This window comes from Brachyhypopomus gauderio, chromosome 13 (assembly GCF_052324685.1).
Source record: "Brachyhypopomus gauderio isolate BG-103 chromosome 13, BGAUD_0.2, whole genome shotgun sequence".
NCBI lineage: Eukaryota > Metazoa > Chordata > Actinopteri > Gymnotiformes > Hypopomidae > Brachyhypopomus > Brachyhypopomus gauderio.
In genome coordinates, this window is record NC_135223.1 from 9,281,835 (window position 1) to 9,299,956 (window position 18,122).

General features: G+C 39.5%; 1 protein-coding gene and 1 long non-coding RNA gene across 2 annotated transcripts; one reads left to right on the forward strand and one right to left on the reverse strand.

The window, feature by feature from the left end:
• Nucleotides 1–2,266: 2,266 nt before the first annotated feature.
• On the forward strand, nt 2,267–14,460 carry stk31 (serine/threonine kinase 31). Its single transcript, XM_076970691.1, has 26 exons — nt 2,267–2,427; nt 2,587–2,638; nt 2,744–2,786; nt 2,938–2,990; nt 3,156–3,254; nt 3,329–3,397; nt 3,610–3,768; nt 5,962–6,278; nt 6,463–6,616; nt 6,860–6,985; nt 7,203–7,318; nt 7,524–7,680; nt 8,134–8,259; nt 8,380–8,559; nt 8,800–8,916; nt 9,087–9,206; nt 10,056–10,187; nt 10,384–10,485; nt 11,234–11,314; nt 12,037–12,162; nt 12,374–12,493; nt 12,741–12,827; nt 13,044–13,193; nt 13,800–13,925; nt 14,043–14,114; nt 14,196–14,460. The coding sequence occupies exons 3-26, from the start codon at nt 2,753–2,755 to the stop codon at nt 14,298–14,300; spliced, it is 2,928 nt and encodes a 975-aa protein (XP_076826806.1). The 5' UTR covers nt 2,267–2,427; nt 2,587–2,638; nt 2,744–2,752; the 3' UTR covers nt 14,301–14,460.
• Nucleotides 11,588–18,114, reverse strand: LOC143473628 (uncharacterized). The gene is made up of 3 exons (XR_013120589.1): nt 16,829–18,114; nt 12,329–12,569; nt 11,588–12,247 (listed from the first exon to the last, which is right to left on the reverse strand). It is a non-coding gene; the product is annotated as an uncharacterized LOC143473628 (long non-coding RNA).
• Nucleotides 18,115–18,122: the final 8 nt, after the last annotated feature.

Genomic DNA, 18,122 nt, shown 5'->3' on the forward strand with positions numbered 1-18,122 from the left:
ATTAATCTTTTTTTTCAGAGTTGTAAAGAATTTACGAACTAAATGGCAAAATGCACCCAATTAAAGTTGAAAATAGGAAAATCTAAAGCAAAAATACAAGGGAAGATTACTGTCAGTATATGTCTTTTTATATTTTAGGGTTAGTGTGTTTAAAAACAAGTTTTCCACTGATTCTATATTCTATGTAGCCTTTTGATCATGTAGTTAGCAACACATACAGATATGTGTTCACTTTGGATAAATGTAAATATTTACAGAATAGTTGCCTATATTATGCTCAAATTTCTCACTAACAAAAAAAAAACGAGATGCAAAAATCCATCTGTGTTTACATGTGCATAATTATTTTTAATTTCATTTTGGATTATTGTTTTGGGTTAGCACAGATAAGATTATTCAAGACTAATAATAAAAAACCCTGTATTACTTTGAATCAGTCTGAGTCTCTCCATGAGGAGAGAACATATTGAACAAGGGATCTAACACAGTTAAAGGATAATGGGGCCAGTCCTCACCAGTTCAACACAGTAAAATGATAATGGGGCCAGTCCTCACCAGTTCAACACAGTAAAAGGATAATGGGGCCAGTCGCCACCAGTTCAACACAGTAAAAGGATAATGGGACCAGTCCTCACCAGTTCAACACAGTAAAAGGATAATGGGGCAAGTCCTCACCAGTTCAACACAGTATAAGGATAATGGGGTCAGTCCTCACCAGTTCAACACAGTAAAAGGATAATGTGGCCACTCCTCACCAGTTCAACACAGTAAAAGGATAATGGAGTCAGTCCTCACCAGTTCAACACAGTAAAAAGATAATGGGGTCAGTCCTCACCAGTTCAACACAGTAAAAGGATAATGTGGCCACTCCTCACCAGTTCAACACAGTAAAAGGATAATGGAGTCAGTCCTCACCAGTTCAACACAGTAAAAAGATAATGGGGTCAGTCCTCACCAGTTCAACACAGTAAAAGGATAATGTGGCCACTCCTCACCAGTTCAAAACAGTAAAAGGATAATGGGGTCAGTCCTCACCAGTTCAACACAGTAAAAGGATAATGGGGCCACTCCTCACCATGCTATCTTAATGCTGCAATGGCAGCTTCAGGAGCAGATAAAGGAGCAACCAGGTAAGCCTGAGAAAATATTCAGGAAAAGGCCTCTGTGGTCACAGATGGCCTGCAGTTGAATAGAATGTGAGTTTTGTATTAAATAAGTCCTTTTTAAAGCCCTTAGGTGGCGCTATCCAAATATGGCGCAGTCAAAGCGTGTGATCCAGCAAGATGGCAGAAGCCTGCACCGATGTCCTCCAGTTCAGCAGGAGAAGGAAAGTGGACCACTCTTTTGAAAATGGCCATAATCCCTTCAGCAGTGCAGTGGGCGCATCATGCACTGTTGTTTGGGGAACATCAAATGCCTCAGAAAATACCTGGTAGGATGTGGTGGCACTGGCGAGCCAATAAAGAAAAATGCCCACCTCCCGGGCCTTTCCCCAGCTGTGATGGTACTCCACCTCAAGGACAAGGGGTTGACAGTAGCTTGTGAGAGCTCTGCATCACTGAAGTACAAAGGACAGGTGTACTGAGATTAAGTTGACAATAAGGACCCCTCCTGTCAACCTGTATGAAGGGGTTAAATAATAAACAATATTTAGAATGTGTATCTTCAATAAATCAGAGTCTGAAATGATTGTCTTCATTATTGTTCGTTATTATTTTTGCAAAATTAAATTAAAAAATTTCTTTTGTGTGGGTTTTTTTTTTTGAAAATCAAAAAAGTAAAAAATCCAAGATTCAACATTGCCCTGAGCTTTATTTTATACAGATATTTTAAAAGGTTAGTAGATTGACATATGTGTAGCAAATTGCAGTAACGTTCCTAGACCCCTCCTTTTATTTCCTTGACATCAGGAATTGAATTTATACATATGAAAATACAATTTCCACTAATACAAATTTAATTATTGGTATAAATTAAATTCTTCTTAAAATTAAGAATTACTTTTTTTCTCTAGTAAAAAATGTATTAAATAAATTACATAAAATTCGTGAATCTTATTTTTACTAGTGATAATTCATAATTTTCAATTAATTTTTAATGGGGGAAACATGTTTACATGTTAAATTCTTACATGTAAAAATTGAATTTGTATTTAAAAAATGTATTTTACTAGTAATAATTAAATTTGTACACATGTAACTGAATAAAAAAAATAGGAATAGGAAAAGCTAAAACGGCTCACCATAGGCTACTGTGAACACACCCCAGGTCGTCAGAATTTAAGCAAAAAACATGATCAATGGTGAAAGGGTGAACTCAGACTCAAATCACCAAGCTGTCCACACGATTAGCCTTTTCCACAAGCAATTCTTATTCTGTTACCTAAGGACAAACTAAACTAGAACACTAAACGCAATCATTTAAAAGGTAGTAAAATATTCATAACAAAGGTTAAATAAAACGTTTTAAAATGCCGTTAGGCCCATTTAATCTGATGCTACCTAGCTAGCTAACGAGCAACATGTTCAAATTTTCTTCTAAGTGTGTGATATAGCTAACTCTCACTTGCTCGCTTGTTATTGGTAGTGTCGACCAAAACTTCCCCGCGTTACATGCCAGCCTGGCCGGAGACAGTAAGGTAAGCTTCCTAAAAGACCCTTGGCTCCAGCCTTCATAACAGCACTGCCGTTTGATTTTCTGGCTGCAATTAGCCCGATAATTGCGGACGCCATTTTGATTTTAGGCACCAGACATGGAACAATCACGGGATGCTGACTTTGATAAAAGTAAGTAGCTACTAGCTTGTGAGCTTACGGATGCGATCAAATATTTAGTTTAGTTGCTAAGTTAACTTGTGTGTATTATATAAATCGTTGTTGACCCGAGTTTATGAATGCTCTCATTAACATACGTTTCTTTCGCATTTTAATGGTTCAGTGGAGCTGGTCCTTGTCACTCATGTTGTGGATGCCATCACTTTTTGGGCTCAGGTAACTAACAGTTAGACAAATTTCTATCTATGTTGTCAAAAGTAAGTTAACGTTGACAAGTTACTAGCTAGTTGTTACTAGCCAGGGGCTACTGGGTGCTCATTCGGGGTGTGGGGGTATGTGCGGATGTGTATGAAATGTTTCACAATTCTTTCTTCATATCAGAATGTTACTGGGGACAAAGCAACAGAAATTATGGATGCCATTCTCTCAGAAAAATGCCCCACTGCAACTAGACTGACAGGAATGCCAAGCCCACAGAGGGTAGGTTAAAACACAAACAGATGATCTAAATAAGAGAGAAACTTGGTTATCTCCATCTTTTGTCTACACTGCAGTTATATGGTGCATGCTACTCCGAGGACAGATGCTGGTACAGGTGCAAGGTGCAACAACTTGATGACAAGGTGAGCAGATCTTAAAGTGAATACCGGTACCTTTCCCTATTTACTTATTACTTATCCCTAATCTAGAAGAGTTGTGATTTATATAGTTTTCTAGGTTCTATTTAGTGTTTTAGTGTTAATGGGTTTTTTTTATTTATTCTGGTTTTGAACATTATAAATATATTCACATGTCATTCTCACATTGACTACAATTTATTTTTTTTGTTGTTTAGTTCCTTGTTTCATATGTTGATTATGGGAATACTGAGGTTGTAGACAGATCTGACCTAGTAGAATTGCCAGAGGACTTACAATCACCTGCGCTTGCCAAAAAATACAAGTTCTGGGCCTTTCATTTGCCAAGTGACCAGGATTCCCCACATTACTCACAGGTAACTGTAATCATACAGTTGGTGCATTAAAAAAATTTGCTTATCTTTTTCCCCCTTGATCCTCCAGCTGATTTTTTTTATTTATTTTAAATGAAACAATGACTATGGGCTGTGTTAATAATAATAATAATACTTTTTCATTTACCTAGTGCCTTTCTGTTACAAGGTTACTTCACAAAACTGTTTAATACAGATACAAAGCAAAATGCTTTAAGGTTAAGTTAAACACATATAACTAGAGATTAGCCAAAATACAATTACAGTTTTTTTTTTCCTTAAGCACTGTACACAACACCATTTACAAGAGCAGTGTTCAAGGGTAGACTATTCAGAATCCCAACTACATGTACAGCACCATAGTCTATGGAACTTTGCTCCCTTCATCACACAGTGAAGTTGAATGAAGTTTGCAGGAAAATTAAATATTAAACAGCAAAAAGCAACATTAAGCAAAAGGTATATCTTATCACGAGTTAAAATTGTTAGCGGAGGGGAGGTGTAAATGGACACAAATTAAGTATTCTATCGCGATCAATCGCCAAGTATAAACGCCTCTGCCAGTGATTATGCCTCGTGCCATAGGTTGCCGACCCCTGGGCTAAACCATGCAAAAGAGCATGCATGTTTAAAGCCTTAGGACATTATGATCTTATAAAGGGAGAGTATCTCAGTGGGACATGGAGAGAAGGATGTTGTACCTACAAATGAGACATGATGAGTTGTGGAACATGTATTTTAATAGGAAAAGAAACATTTGAATGTTTTTCAAAAAAAATTTTTTTTAGGTTTATGGTCTAGAATGCCAATTAGAATATCTAAGACACGCATATTGTCTAAACCTGTAGAATAGGTTAGATGTATACCCATGAGCGTGTGTAGAAAAATATATTTGCTGTTATGAATATTCTGAAATATTTGAGCAAAACACAGTTTCAATATGTGTATCTAATTCTTTTAGCTAAATAAGATGTGCACATTGCACAGGCACAAGTGCAGATACTTAATACAGAAAATTAGACTAAGATTTAAGAGACCAATAAACATGTAGAACAAGCAGTAGGACTGGGTCAGCAACTTCAAAAGCCATAATTTCAAAAGAGGTGGATGGAGTCTAGGCTTGGACAGATGACTTCCCATTAGGACTGAGTGAATTCAGATACAAGTAGTCAATAAGAATCTTCCAAGTTTCTGTAAGGAAAAGCATGCCCAGGTTACTTTGGGTAATGGTGTCGCTGAGAAAGCAATCCTCTTAGTTAAAGTGCTAAATGTCCGCTTTAAATAATGGCTTTTTATATACAATCCTCACATTTCTTAAGACTACAAGTAATTAGAAATTTACAAGGAGTGTATTCTTGACTCAGTTACGTAAAATGTATGTTCAAGGGGATTCAGCTAAGGTAATTGTCTTGACCTCTTTTGTTACCATTAAAACTCCATGTTTGATTGGCTGTATTCCTGAGGTCACGGTCTTGCTGCAGTCTTTTTCAGAGCCATTAAGATGTCTGTGTGCACGTCAGAATTCAGTATTCTGCCGGTCTTGATAACAGATATACAGTGTTAGATAAATGAAATGATGTGCTGATGATTTTTTTTACCCTCCACACTTTCATCTCTGGTAAATCATCCATCCATAAGACTTGGACTCATTTCTTCAGGCTCTTTAACCTGGTGTTTTTATTCTCGGGGTTTATCAGTGATTTGCATATTGTGGTGAACCCTCTGAGGTCACTCTGGTATTGACTCTCTACTGTAGCATTTGAATAATCACTAGATAGTGTTGTTGATCTGCACTGCAGATTCCTTAGTCATGATTGAGTTCATTCTTTGGGAATCTGCTATTGTGGTCTTCAATGGTCTTCCTAGAATTTTGCTATTGCTAAGTTCAATTGTGTCTCAAGTTTTATCAAGTAAACTCAGATGTTACCTCTCGTATACTACTGTGGATACACAACTTGCAAGAAGCAACTGGCTAGGGCATGATGTATATCCTCTCAATAAAGGTTACTGTTTGCACTTTCACCTCATAGTCAGTGTTTCATTTAAAATACAAGATGCTGGTGTGCAGAGTTAAAATGGCACATACTCTGGTATTGTTCAAATTCTTACAGACTGCAAAGGATAATTTTATATGTGAGTATTATGTATTTTGTGTGTGTGTGTGTGTGTGTGTGTGTGTGTGTGGTTATATGCCAGGGAAAGTCCTTCCTCCAGAATCTGATATACGGAAAGAAGTTGCGCATTAATAAGAAGTCCGTTTGCTTCGATGGAACGATCCTGGTCCAAGCATTTCAGGGCAACCTTGATATCGGCGAAGAGGTTTTGAAGTTTAAATTTGCCAGACTGAGTTTACCAGGGAACAGGGAGAGCACCTTTCCTGCTAAGGCTCTCCATATGCAGGCTGGACTGTGGCCTTCTAGAGGTCTTGAGGGAGATGGAGACCACCCAAGCTCTTTAGGATATATGCCCAAGTTGCGTCCAGTTTTCTCCAACCATAAGCCTGAAGTCTTAATGTAAGATGCAAAAGGTTTCACATAATCATTTATACTCATCTTTTATATATTTTTTATTTAAAGTATACAGTGTAAAGGCTACATTCTGGCAGTATTATTTATAGCAGTTGATCACAAGCTGTGGTTTGTTGAGATTGAGGTGAAACGGTTAAAGGTTACTGCTTGGTTTGTGTTGCTATTTCAGAGCTCAAGGCACTGATACGACTGCACATATGCCAGGAGCAGATGGGAAGCTGGAGAACCAGGAGAACCATCCCTCTGATGCAGAGATGGGCGCCCAGCACCTATGCAGTCAGGGCACTGAACATATGTTGGTTCAAACCAAGTCAGAGCTGCAGGTGTTTGGACACTCACTTGTCTTCCATGATCACTTTTTTAAAACCCATTTTGTTCAAATCTGTAAAATATTTGCTACCATTTCTTGCCAAGAATACACACGTTACTTGACCTGTTGGTGTGCTGTCTACACTGGTGTATGTTTACTAACCTGATACTGGATTCCTGACAGTTGCACACATAACAACCAATTTCTCAAATGTGTTTTGGGTTCTGTATAAATGCTGTGTCGTTTTGTTTTGTAGAAGGTGAGAGAGGAGTTGGAGGAAAAAAACAAAGAGATTGAGAAGCTTGAGGAACAGAAGAGTTCAATCCAGAAACATGCAGATGATCTAGAGCATCAGCTGAAGGAGGCCAGACTTGAGCTCCAGGTTAGGTGCATCTAGAATTGACTAGAAGGAAGGACCTATGGACTGAGCTGGTTCAACACCAGCTTCTGTCCATTCATTGTTTTTGAGTTTATACATTTTTATTTTTAATGTGACCTATGGATTTATGCAGTACTCAGGATAATGTGTATAATGCTAAAGGAGTGGTTTTGGTTTGAGCTATATGTGTTTGTTGATCTGTAGTTTGTTTGTCTTATAGGAAGTGAGTGAGGTATGTCAGAAAAAAGACGAGTGTGTGGAAGCCCACTTGGACTCAACAGTAGGTGAGAGGTTTTGTCGGCTGGTTCAGAATGTGGAAGCAGTGAAAAAAAATAGGTAAGTTATTCGGATCTGGAACTGTAGATTTCTCTTAATGTCTGCTGATACATAAGAACTTGTAGATATTGTACATATGTTTGCTTACTGGGGCAGTTAGAAAATTAACCAGCTGATATTATAAATCCTTAACATGGGTTTTCAGGCCAGTCTCAAGGAGACTTCAAGAGACAGGTGTGATTTGTGTTTTCCCCCTTTCACCCAGAGAGAGTAATTTGTGCAGTACTGCTGGTGATCACCTTTTAGAAAGCATTACGGTAGTAGTCAACAACCAAATTCTCAAGCCGTTCACTTCAGAAAAACTTGATCTGGCATGGGAGGACTATACACAGGCTTTAAAGGCTCTTCGGGAGTGTCAGCATGTGAGTAATATATATTGCCTGTTCATATTGTTATATCTACAGCTTTTGTTATCAGCCTAACAGTCAGACTTGATCGATCAGTCATGCTCCAAGGTAATGAAGTGGCCTGTTTGAACGGTGCCTGACAGACTTAAAGACGATTCATTTTCTTAAAAAAAAATTTGTCACAGCAAAATAAACATTGTGTATTTTGTATGTCAGAATTCAAGCGTTCAAGCCCACATCCATTAAAACTTTGCAGTATTGCTAAACTCTCCATCTCCAACTATTAAATAGTGCACTTTATAATATTATTGACACACTGGACAGGACTCAGAAAATGGGTTTGTGCTGGAAAATTATGGACTGCCTTAAACATATCGAGGCTTGGTTCACTGGTTGCTGTTTGAAAAAGAATGGGCTGTATTATGCGGTTAATACAAGTTGGCCCATGTATGTTCCATATTTTTCCAGAAGGGGGAGTTGGAGAACCTGGTGAACAGCAGGAATCGATTTCGGAGCACACTCCTGACTATGATAGATGACTTCCTTCGAGAGGTGGACACTCTGCCAATGAGAGAGAGGCTGGAAAGTCTCAAGGTGTGTGGGTAGAAGGACAATTATTTTAATAAGGTATACATGTAGATGCAGATGAGTGCTCATATTCATACAAGATGGCTATCATTTTAATCTAATTTTGATTTTGGTGTCTCCTTACAGGATATTTACTTGAAGCTGATGGCAGTATGTGGTTCAGTGTTGACAGAAGATACTGAGGATCAGTCTTTTGAGCAGTTCTGTAATTGGAAGAGTCAGGAACATCAGAACTCCAGGAACCTGTGCCAAGCAACAGACCAGGCGTTGACTGCTCTGAGCGCCTGGGCAGCTAACATAAGCAAGGTACCTGTTAAGACCTTACCGCAGCATCACAGCCATAGGGTTCCTCCTGGGAATGTAGAAAAAAATTATACATTGTCGCCTCATTTGTATATTCTCCCCTGAGAATGTACCCCAGTGTTTACCAGTAGTAATTCAGTCGAATATTGGTAAACTGGGTTTTGATGTTGGTACTCGCATCATGAAAGTATTGTTTGTCTTCATGTTTCTAGTCTAACAGATGTTAACTGTATATGTGTTTAGTCTTTGTGCTTGACGGGGAAGACTGGTGTGTCCCTGGAGAACATTGCTGAGGGTGTGGATGAGATTCTACAGCAGGCTGAGTCCTGTGTCAGTGAGGAGCTGGACATTAAACTCTTTGTGAGTATCATAATATCTTCACACATCTTTCTAGTTTCTGGTTCTCTGGCAGTTCCCTCCTGATGGGATTCTGCGTATTGACTGTTGTATCGCAGTGTTGTTATATTTGTATGTGGAGCATTTATGATCTTCAGGTCTCCTACAGATTATATACTTATGGTGTCTCACAGGAGCCAGGCAGTCAGGATATGAAGATAATGTCTAATGCGTTTCATAAAGTGATGCAGCATATCCAGAAAGAGCAGCAGCTACTGCATGGCATCATGGACAAATGTGAAATCAACAGAAAGGTAAGATGATCACATGTGATCTGGGCAACCAGCTTCAGTGAAGTTACTGTGACCCTGTTTTCTCTCTCTCGATGATTAATGCATTTGGGAGCTGTTTCTCAGCCTACAAGCAGTGCAGTGCCTTTATAAAGGACAGGCTTCATAATGGCTTAATCGGACAAAAACAGAGAGAGAACACCAGAAACGCACATACTGGCATGTTACACCTTGATCTGTGGTCTTTTTTTTTTTTAAACACAGGATCTATATGGGCATAGCAGTCCCAACCCAACCAATGACATTCATGGCTAAAACTCTAGCAACACTTTTTTTTTTTCAGCTTTTATCAACTTTGTTCCATACTGTGTCTCTGCCAATACCGACAGTGGTGTGTTGAGAAATGTTAACCACCCAAATAGCAGTGATCCTGCAGTCAGAAACTGCAAAAGTTGTGCATTGAGACAGATGGGAAGCAATTGGTATTGGTACATTATATAAATAAATAGGCCTACTAGATTGGCGTTCCTAATGAACTGGCGAGGAAAGAGAGATACAAGTCAGACATTCATGACAAACGGCGTCGTAGATGTGAAACTCCCCTCTCCCACTTCACCACTGTGCATTTCTGGAGTTGACCTCCACCTTTCTCCAGGACATGGATGTGGGTTACAGGGCCTGAATTCAGTACACCTGTAGAAGATCATTTATGCGTCTCTTTTTTTCCCACATTGTCCATCAAAATCATTCATTTGACGAGGTGCTTTCATCTAAAAATACAACGTATACTCATCACTGAGAATATACCACAGGGGATATACTCTCATAATTGAAAAGAGGAAAGTCCTAACCTTCTGTAATGTTCGATTCCAGTTCAAGCAGGAGATGCTACAGTGGCAGAACAGCACTCCTAAAATAGACGAGCTCTCGTGCATAAAGAAGCGCATCAAAAGCCTGCGTTCACAGCTCCGCTGGAAAATGGTGGAAGTGGGCTGTCTGGAGGAGGTAACTCCGTTCCCGTCTACATTCTTAGTGCCATGTATACAATCGTGTTCGATGCCGTGGCACAGCTGTGAAGAGTATTTTGTGAGGAAAAAGGCCTTTATTTGAGGAGCAATAATAGCACTGACCCCCATGGAGAGGCACTAGTATTAAAACTCATCCCGTTTGTCTGAGCAGCGTCGATTTGTTCACTCCACAGGCTGACGAGTTGGATCTGCCTGAGATTCTGAAGAAGAAAGAGGAGATTGCTGAGACGAGGAACGTACTCTTTAAGGAAATTGGACACGAGAAGGAGGAATATGTAAGCTGGAATGAGGAGTGTATGATATTTGCTACAGATGCTCTGAACAGATCAATCTGGACAGTGACATAATTTAAGACGTTTGCATGTCATTAATGCATGAAGTGTGTGACCCCAATGTTCTACCAGTCTGTGAATTCTGTGACCTATTAAGGGCATCTTGTCTTTAGTCTTTTTTAAGAGAAGGTGATCCTCAAGTGGGTTTCAGGTTGGGGGATTGACTTGGACAGCCAAAAACCTTTTGGACTTGTTTCACATTTGGGGTGACATACTATGGATCATCACCAGCTGTTTTTATGGTGCCCTTTAAAACTTTAAAACTCTCCAGACGTTCAGCACTTTTTTATAAACTGTAAACCAAAATGTCTCATGATGAGCGTCATGCTGGGCTTCTGGGTTCTTCACACCTCACAACATAAAGTGCATTCTTAATTCACTCAACAGTTGACTAATACACTTATTACTTTATTTCTATGATAAATGTTTGTTTTAAAACAACATAAAAGAACAGCAAGAGAATCTGGGTGTAAAAGCCATATCTAGAATCAACCTTAGGCCTCATTATGTTTCTTGTGCTTGAACCAAAGATACAATGACTTCAAGAATGCCAAGAAACAACTGAACAGCCAACCTTTAATTAATACCCCCTCACAATTAATAAATGAACCAATGGGTGGCAGACCTTATGGTTGTTGACAGGACGCAAGATGTATCGGGTGTATAATACTAATGCTGTATAAATGTCTAGGGGAAGCTGTGTGCTCTGGTGAGAGGAAGCTTTCCTGAGCTTGTGCTACAATATCCAGAGGCAGATATTAGCAGTTACCTGGTGAGTTTGTTTTTGTTTTCTGGTTTGGTTGCTTTTTTTTTATCATGGTGAAATTATTAATAAGTAACACACCATCACTTTCTTTAGTTAATAATGCTTTAGCCTAACACAATGTCAAACAACCTTTATCCTAATCCTGAGGTTTACATTAAGGTGTGATGTTAGTAAAAATTAGAATCACTTCTGTGAGCCATCATGTATAACGAATCTCTATTGTTAGATGCAACACAACAAAAAACACATTTTAAATGGGCTTTAATATCTTTAAGGGCTTAAACGTGTCCCTGAACATTGCCAGGTTTCCAGAGAAAACCTGCTGTTTTGAAGTTATAAAATAATGTCAGCCTGGGATTTTGCAGGATCCGCTTGTTATGAGCACTTATTATGAACATTTTCACATGTACTACAGAGCATGCTGAGACTCCTCTCGCTGCCCCTGTATCATTCATGCATTTCAGGCTTACAGTGTTAAAATGATGTTTGTTTAAACTCTACAGTCTAATAATCTATAGTAAGACAGAATGGAGACTAAGCATAGTTCCACACTTTATACTGACTGCAGCCTAGTGAAAATGGACTTGCCTTTGACTTTCTCTGTACTCCAACTTGCTAATATTGGATTTTTAGTCCAGTTGGACTTAGTTGTTGACTCAACATCAGAATGAATGCAATAGTGGATCACCTGAATCGATTAAGATCTACTGATTCTCTCTGGTTTACAGAGCACTGAGGGGCTGTTGATGAAGAGCTTGGACCGAGACATATTTGACGCTGAGCCAATGAAAGAGCTGAGCGGGCGGAGGCCTCTGGTGTGCACCGAGTTCCAAGGTCACAAGGTGGTGCTGAAGGTAAAGGTGCTCTGGGTGAAGCTTATCATGCCCCAGCTGTAGAAAGTTGGACCAGTCTTATTTTTGCTTTGGTCATTCTTTGTTGCTGGAACAGTATCAGAAATTTTTTTTTTAATTCATTTGTGGAACTTCATTGAGTAGGACCCTACACTAACGTTGGAATTACCTGCGGGTTTAGAAGACTCAGAGCTGGGTTTCATGTGTGTTGCAGGGCTACTCTGTGGATGAGGAGTCAGAGGTGAGGATGCTGGAACAGGCCGTGCAGTACCACAGAGCTCGGCATCAGAAGACCTCCGGCGTCATGCCTCTGCTGAGCCTCTTCTTCGGCAAGGTGCTCGTTGTTCACACCTCAGACTTGCTCCATCATCCGGACACACTCTCCTCTGACTGCTTCTGAGAAAACAGGGCTGCTTCAAGCTGTCACTTGTTTCAGTCTGCCTTGAAAACGTGCAGAAATTCACACGTTATCCTGTACATCATTTTCACAAGTTCTCTGTTTAACAGCAAGTGTTACACAGGTGCTCGGTCAGCACTGTTTATATGCAGAACTTTAATCACACTGAACATGTGCGTTTCAGTCGGACCCTCTGGCCTATGTCATGCTACCGTATATCTCTAATGGGAGTTTGAGGACTGTGCAGAGGAACCGCCCACTGATGACCGCTGTAAGTTCATTAATGCCATTGGGCCGTCAGAGACGAATGATTAAAAGGAATGCTGATGTAACAAGTGACATGAATGAAAGCGAATCGGAGTCAGGCGACATTATTCAACTGGTCCTGTCGAACTTTTATTCACTGTATGTAATAATACCAGTACTGATGAATTGGAGAAACATTTGAGAAGTGTGAGATTGTAATGGTTCTAATGTGGTTGTTTAGGAGATTGGGAAGGTGATGAGAGGAGCACTTGTAGGACTGCAGAGTTTGCATGCGGCCTGCATCACCCACGCCTCTCTGAACCCCAGCAACGTGTTTGTCCTCAACCGAGAGCAAGGCATCATAGGGGATTATGATTTCACCAAGACACCAGTGAGTACCATCTCTCTACCTCACCCACAACCACAGACATGCGGAGAAGCATGCAGACTATTGGTTCTCAGCTGGGTTCGTCATGCTGCCCGCTAATTAAGATGGCGTTGTCATAAAGAGCAAAGATGTTGTGTATTAGTGCAAATATATAGCATGGTTTTGCACAACATGGATTTTTTCATCCTGGTGCCTCTCACCATAGTTATATGATCAATGTGATCAATTTGGGAAAATGTATTGCAGGAAATGTGTAATGATCCTTTATGGATCAGAAGTCAAATGTCATTTGAGGTGTGACAATTACTATGATTGATGGTAGTCTTGTGATTTATTACTGAGGCTGATCCAGCCTGGATCATTCACAAACACTGCAGTTAAAAGGGGAGTATTGATTGCATTCCATACTCCATAGGGGAACTTGTGCCATGATCCAATCATAAAGTTAGTCTGATCATTTATTGAGTTGTAAGTATTAATGCGTGATTTAGCAGTTTGAAAACTTAACAGTTTGGATCATCTTAATATAATTTAAGACACTATAGTCCTTGGTATGTGTTTTTACCTGTGCTTGTGAAGACCTAAGGGAATCTCTTTATCTTTTTCTAGGAGAAGAGGGCTTTGGACAGTGGAATGGTGGCTGGCCCTATCAGCCTCGTGGCTCCAGAATTGAGACAGGGCCAGCCGCCCACCCCGGCTAGTGATATGTACGCTATGGGAGGCCTCATGCTCTGGGTAGGATTATACAATACTACAACTGCTTCTTCTTGGAGAATGCAGTGCATTTTTCAGAGCACGGTGATCTCTTTTGCTGCTTTCCTGAGGGTGAAGGTGCCTGATCTCTGTTTGTAGCTTAGTGCTCCAGATCTCAATGGAGGAGTGGAGGATGATGGACAGGCCCCAGAATTACTTGGACTGCAACTGGTAGGGAAACATTTTCCACCCCCCCACCCCCCTTCATTTTAATTTGCTCCTAAAACTTTTTTGCAAATTTGACTCTGACAGGATTCCAAACTCCTGACCCTCCTTTCAAAGCTAATGGCGTCTTCTGGGAGGATAACCGTGCAAGAAGCCCTGGGTGATGTGTATTTCCTTTCACTTGAGGACTAAAAATACAGTATGGTAGAAAGAGTTTTTTGGTTCCATGTTCCAGTTTTAATTGTTTTTGGTTTTGTTCAAGAAAAAAACGTGTATCAAAAATGCACATCCCCTTTGTTCCGACTAAGTTTGTTTTGTTCAAATAAATAAACAGACAAATTAAGGACACTCATGGAAGTCGAATGTGTTTTTTGGGGTGGTTGCTACCAGAATGTATAGTGCCAACAGTAAAGTTTGGAACAGGACACACTGTAGTCTGGGCCTGTTCTTCAGGGTTTGGGCCCTTTGTTCAGTGAAGGGTGATGTTATTGCTATGGCATTACAGGCATTTTAGACAATTACTCTCCCAATTTAGTGGCAACAGTTTGGGGAAGGCCCATTCCTGTTTCATCATGAATGGGGCTCAGTGCACAAAGTGAGGTCCATAAACTTCATTAAACATTTTGGGATGAAACATCATTTGCAAAGCAGACCTTCTCATGCCATATTAATGCTAGACTTCAGAAATTCTCATTATACTGAATAGCCCAGATACCCACACACCTACTCTAAGATCGGAGGTTCTTACAACTGGAAAAGAGGTGGGAAAACATTAATGTCAGTGGTTTTTGAACAGGATATCCCCATACATTTGCCAATCTAGTGTACTTGATGTGAGCAGTCCTTCATGTTGGAATGGTGTGGTTTCATTCTGTTCTTTTACCACTGGATAAACTCGTCGGGTGAGGCAGTCATCATCACATTCTAAGAATATTGCTCCTGAGAAAGTAGTTCACGTGTTTGTTTACATGTTCATATTTTATTTTTGGTTTGCATAAATCCTTGCATATTCCAAATTATTCAGATCTCCTTTATAAACTATGTGAAAACAGCATAAATATTTGTATTGTATTTGGGTTCTTGAGTTTAGTTTTTTCTTATTTCTAGACATCTAATTTGTGGAATGGTCAAGGCTGCTTTCACTGATGTGGTCGACTGTTTACTTTGTGCCATTTTCCAGTAATTCTCTCTAAGCAAAACACAGTAGCTGGCTTTGAACCAAATGCAAACCCAGTCCTGACGAGCCTTAAACACCATTCATATTCTGTTCCATAATATATTGATTTGTTTTTTTTCTGCTTCTACTTCAAATAATTAGTGGAATTATATCTGTTCTGGATGAAAGCTTTTGCAGATAATCCTGACATCCTGCTAAGATGTGGTAGAAGTGTGTGCCTGTGTACATGTTTGGAGTAACTGTAATTTTGATATATGCATTCAGTCCCTGGGCCGAATGAATGTACTGTGAGAAGGCTGACAGAAAACACTTTTTTAGGTTTTATGAAAAAAGGAGATACACAATTTTTCTATAAAAGTAACATTGTTACAAATAGATGAGCTACATCTGCCAATGAATGCATTTACAGTGTGATGTTTCATGGTTGTCCTATACAAATTTTGTAGCAGCTTTTGTATCTTAGAAAAGTTATATGTTCGTCATATAACCAGAATCTGATGCCAGGTATAAACTCCTTTGTACTCATATACCTACTGTAAACTGTAAAACCGCCAAAGCACTGGCTAAATTTGAATCAGTTCCATTGCTTTAATTTTCATATTTCATTATCTGCAAGTAGCTTAAGAAACAGAAACACCAACAGTGAATTACATCTGTGTAGAAAATTATTTAAGGGAAGGCAGACTGAATGATCTATAGATGGTTTTCATTTAGCAGCTATGGAACAAAGATCAGTAACTGATGCCTCTTCCAAATGACAAATCAAATGGTGCCTCTACAATTAAAATAGCCTGCATTCATTCTATAAGATACGTTCTATTTTAAGGTGATGAAAAGACTAGACTACATTTTGCTCAGAAAAAGGAAACTACTTGAAATGTTTTTTCATGTATAACATCGCTTTATCATGCTAATCTACCAGTACTGTGCTACATATTTCAAACACAGCAGCATATACGGGGAACGGACAAAAAAAAACCGTAAACTATATAAAAATAATATTCCAAGTACCTGAAGTACAATGGTATATGCACAAATGAGCTGGATTAGTTTGAATGCCAATTTGAAACATTTGTCATCTAGAAACGAGGTCTGAATCTGCACTTTGGTTCATTAGTTTTCAAAGCATAATGACGCAGGGGAGAATCAAGGAGGCTAAATTGTCAATGCCTGAAATGCAGGTGCATCAGTCACAAAGAGAACATTTTTTATACATCAAGGGGGAAAATGTCTGAATTATCTTAACAGCATGGACAAACTATCAGCAAAGAAGAAGGGTGGTAGCAAACTCTTCAACAATGTAAGACAGCATTTAATAGGTTGTATAACCACTTTGGATTTATAGTGGTGTGATGCCTCCTTCTCCCATGTAATTGTGCAGTATTGTCCAGCTTTGGTCTGTTCTCATGCAGTTACCCTGCCACAGAGAGTTACACTTTGATTGGCTCATGCAGAGAACATCCTGTTCATTCTCCAGTGTACCTACTCAGGAAGGCAGGTACACAGGTATCACACCTTTCTGCAGTTCTGGTGGCTGACTAACCTCTCTCTGTGTTGCCATTATCCTGGTCTCCAACCTCCTTCATGGAGGAAACTGCTCCTTGATGATGCTCATCTTGTAGCTAAGGATCTCTTGTGTTGCTGTTTCAGTTGGTTGGTCTGCGTGATGGTCGCAGTAGTGTCGTCCATAGTGCTGCATTCACATCTTCCAGCAGCTTTTCAGGTACTTCACTTGGTCTTGGGAGTCTGCTACCAATGATCTTCAATCATAGGCATCCATAGTCCCCACATCCTTTGTGCATATACCCTCTCACAGTGGGGTTGCTTGTATAGTAGCGCAATACATGTAGTATATACATATAATCTGAAGAAGATTCTAGGTAAGTAACTGCAGTGTACTTTAGTAAGATACACAGTAATATAAAAATTGTAGTGAAGTTTCCAGAGGAACAGGACATTTTGGACAGAGGTCCTTCATCCTTCATTAGCTGCGCACGCATATATTAAAGGGCTTGTACACATTAAAGCAAGCACTTTGCTTGCACAGCTGATGAAGGACGTTTGTCTGAACATGCTAAATATGCTGGAAACGTACTTCACTAAAAATGTTAATATCCACACACACACACACACACACACACACACACACACACACTACGGGCTTTGACCCCCAAACTGGGAGAATGATGGCTCCTGCAGATCTTTTCTGAGATTTGCACCCAGAAAAGTGCAGTCCTGGAAACAGCTAAAATACTATGCAGGACCCTCAAGCTTCCAGGACCCGAGCTTGTAGGACAAAACATACACTACACTACATATATCTACATACCTACATATACAAGTAAAATGCAGTGTAAATATGCAAACGAAATTTCATAAGCATTATAAGGACTACCAAAGTAGATATGGTAGTTACATTAATACTGCCCTCTTCTGGCCGCAAACCTCCTTGAATGGCAGTGTCGGCTAGTATAATATTAAATACTTTTGTATTAAATACAAAAATGCACAATGTCATCTTGCATGCTTTGCCTGGCATGGCATGAAAAGCGATTAGGATGTAGGATCTTATTAGCACACCAGGTTGCTATAGCATATAATGTCTCAATCTGAATTAATTTTCACATATCGTTCTCATAAATGCATAAATAGATAGCTTAGCTACTTTTCTAATAGCCTTTGACAGGTTCAAAATTGTGTGGAGAGGGTCATGTAATACATTAGGACTTATGTGGAGATGTCATTAAGTCCGTCTGCAAATTTCAATCAGAATGTAAGCAAGTGCTATTCTTGAGGCCCTTTAATTCCGTAGATTAATAAATGTAGATGTCTGTGCA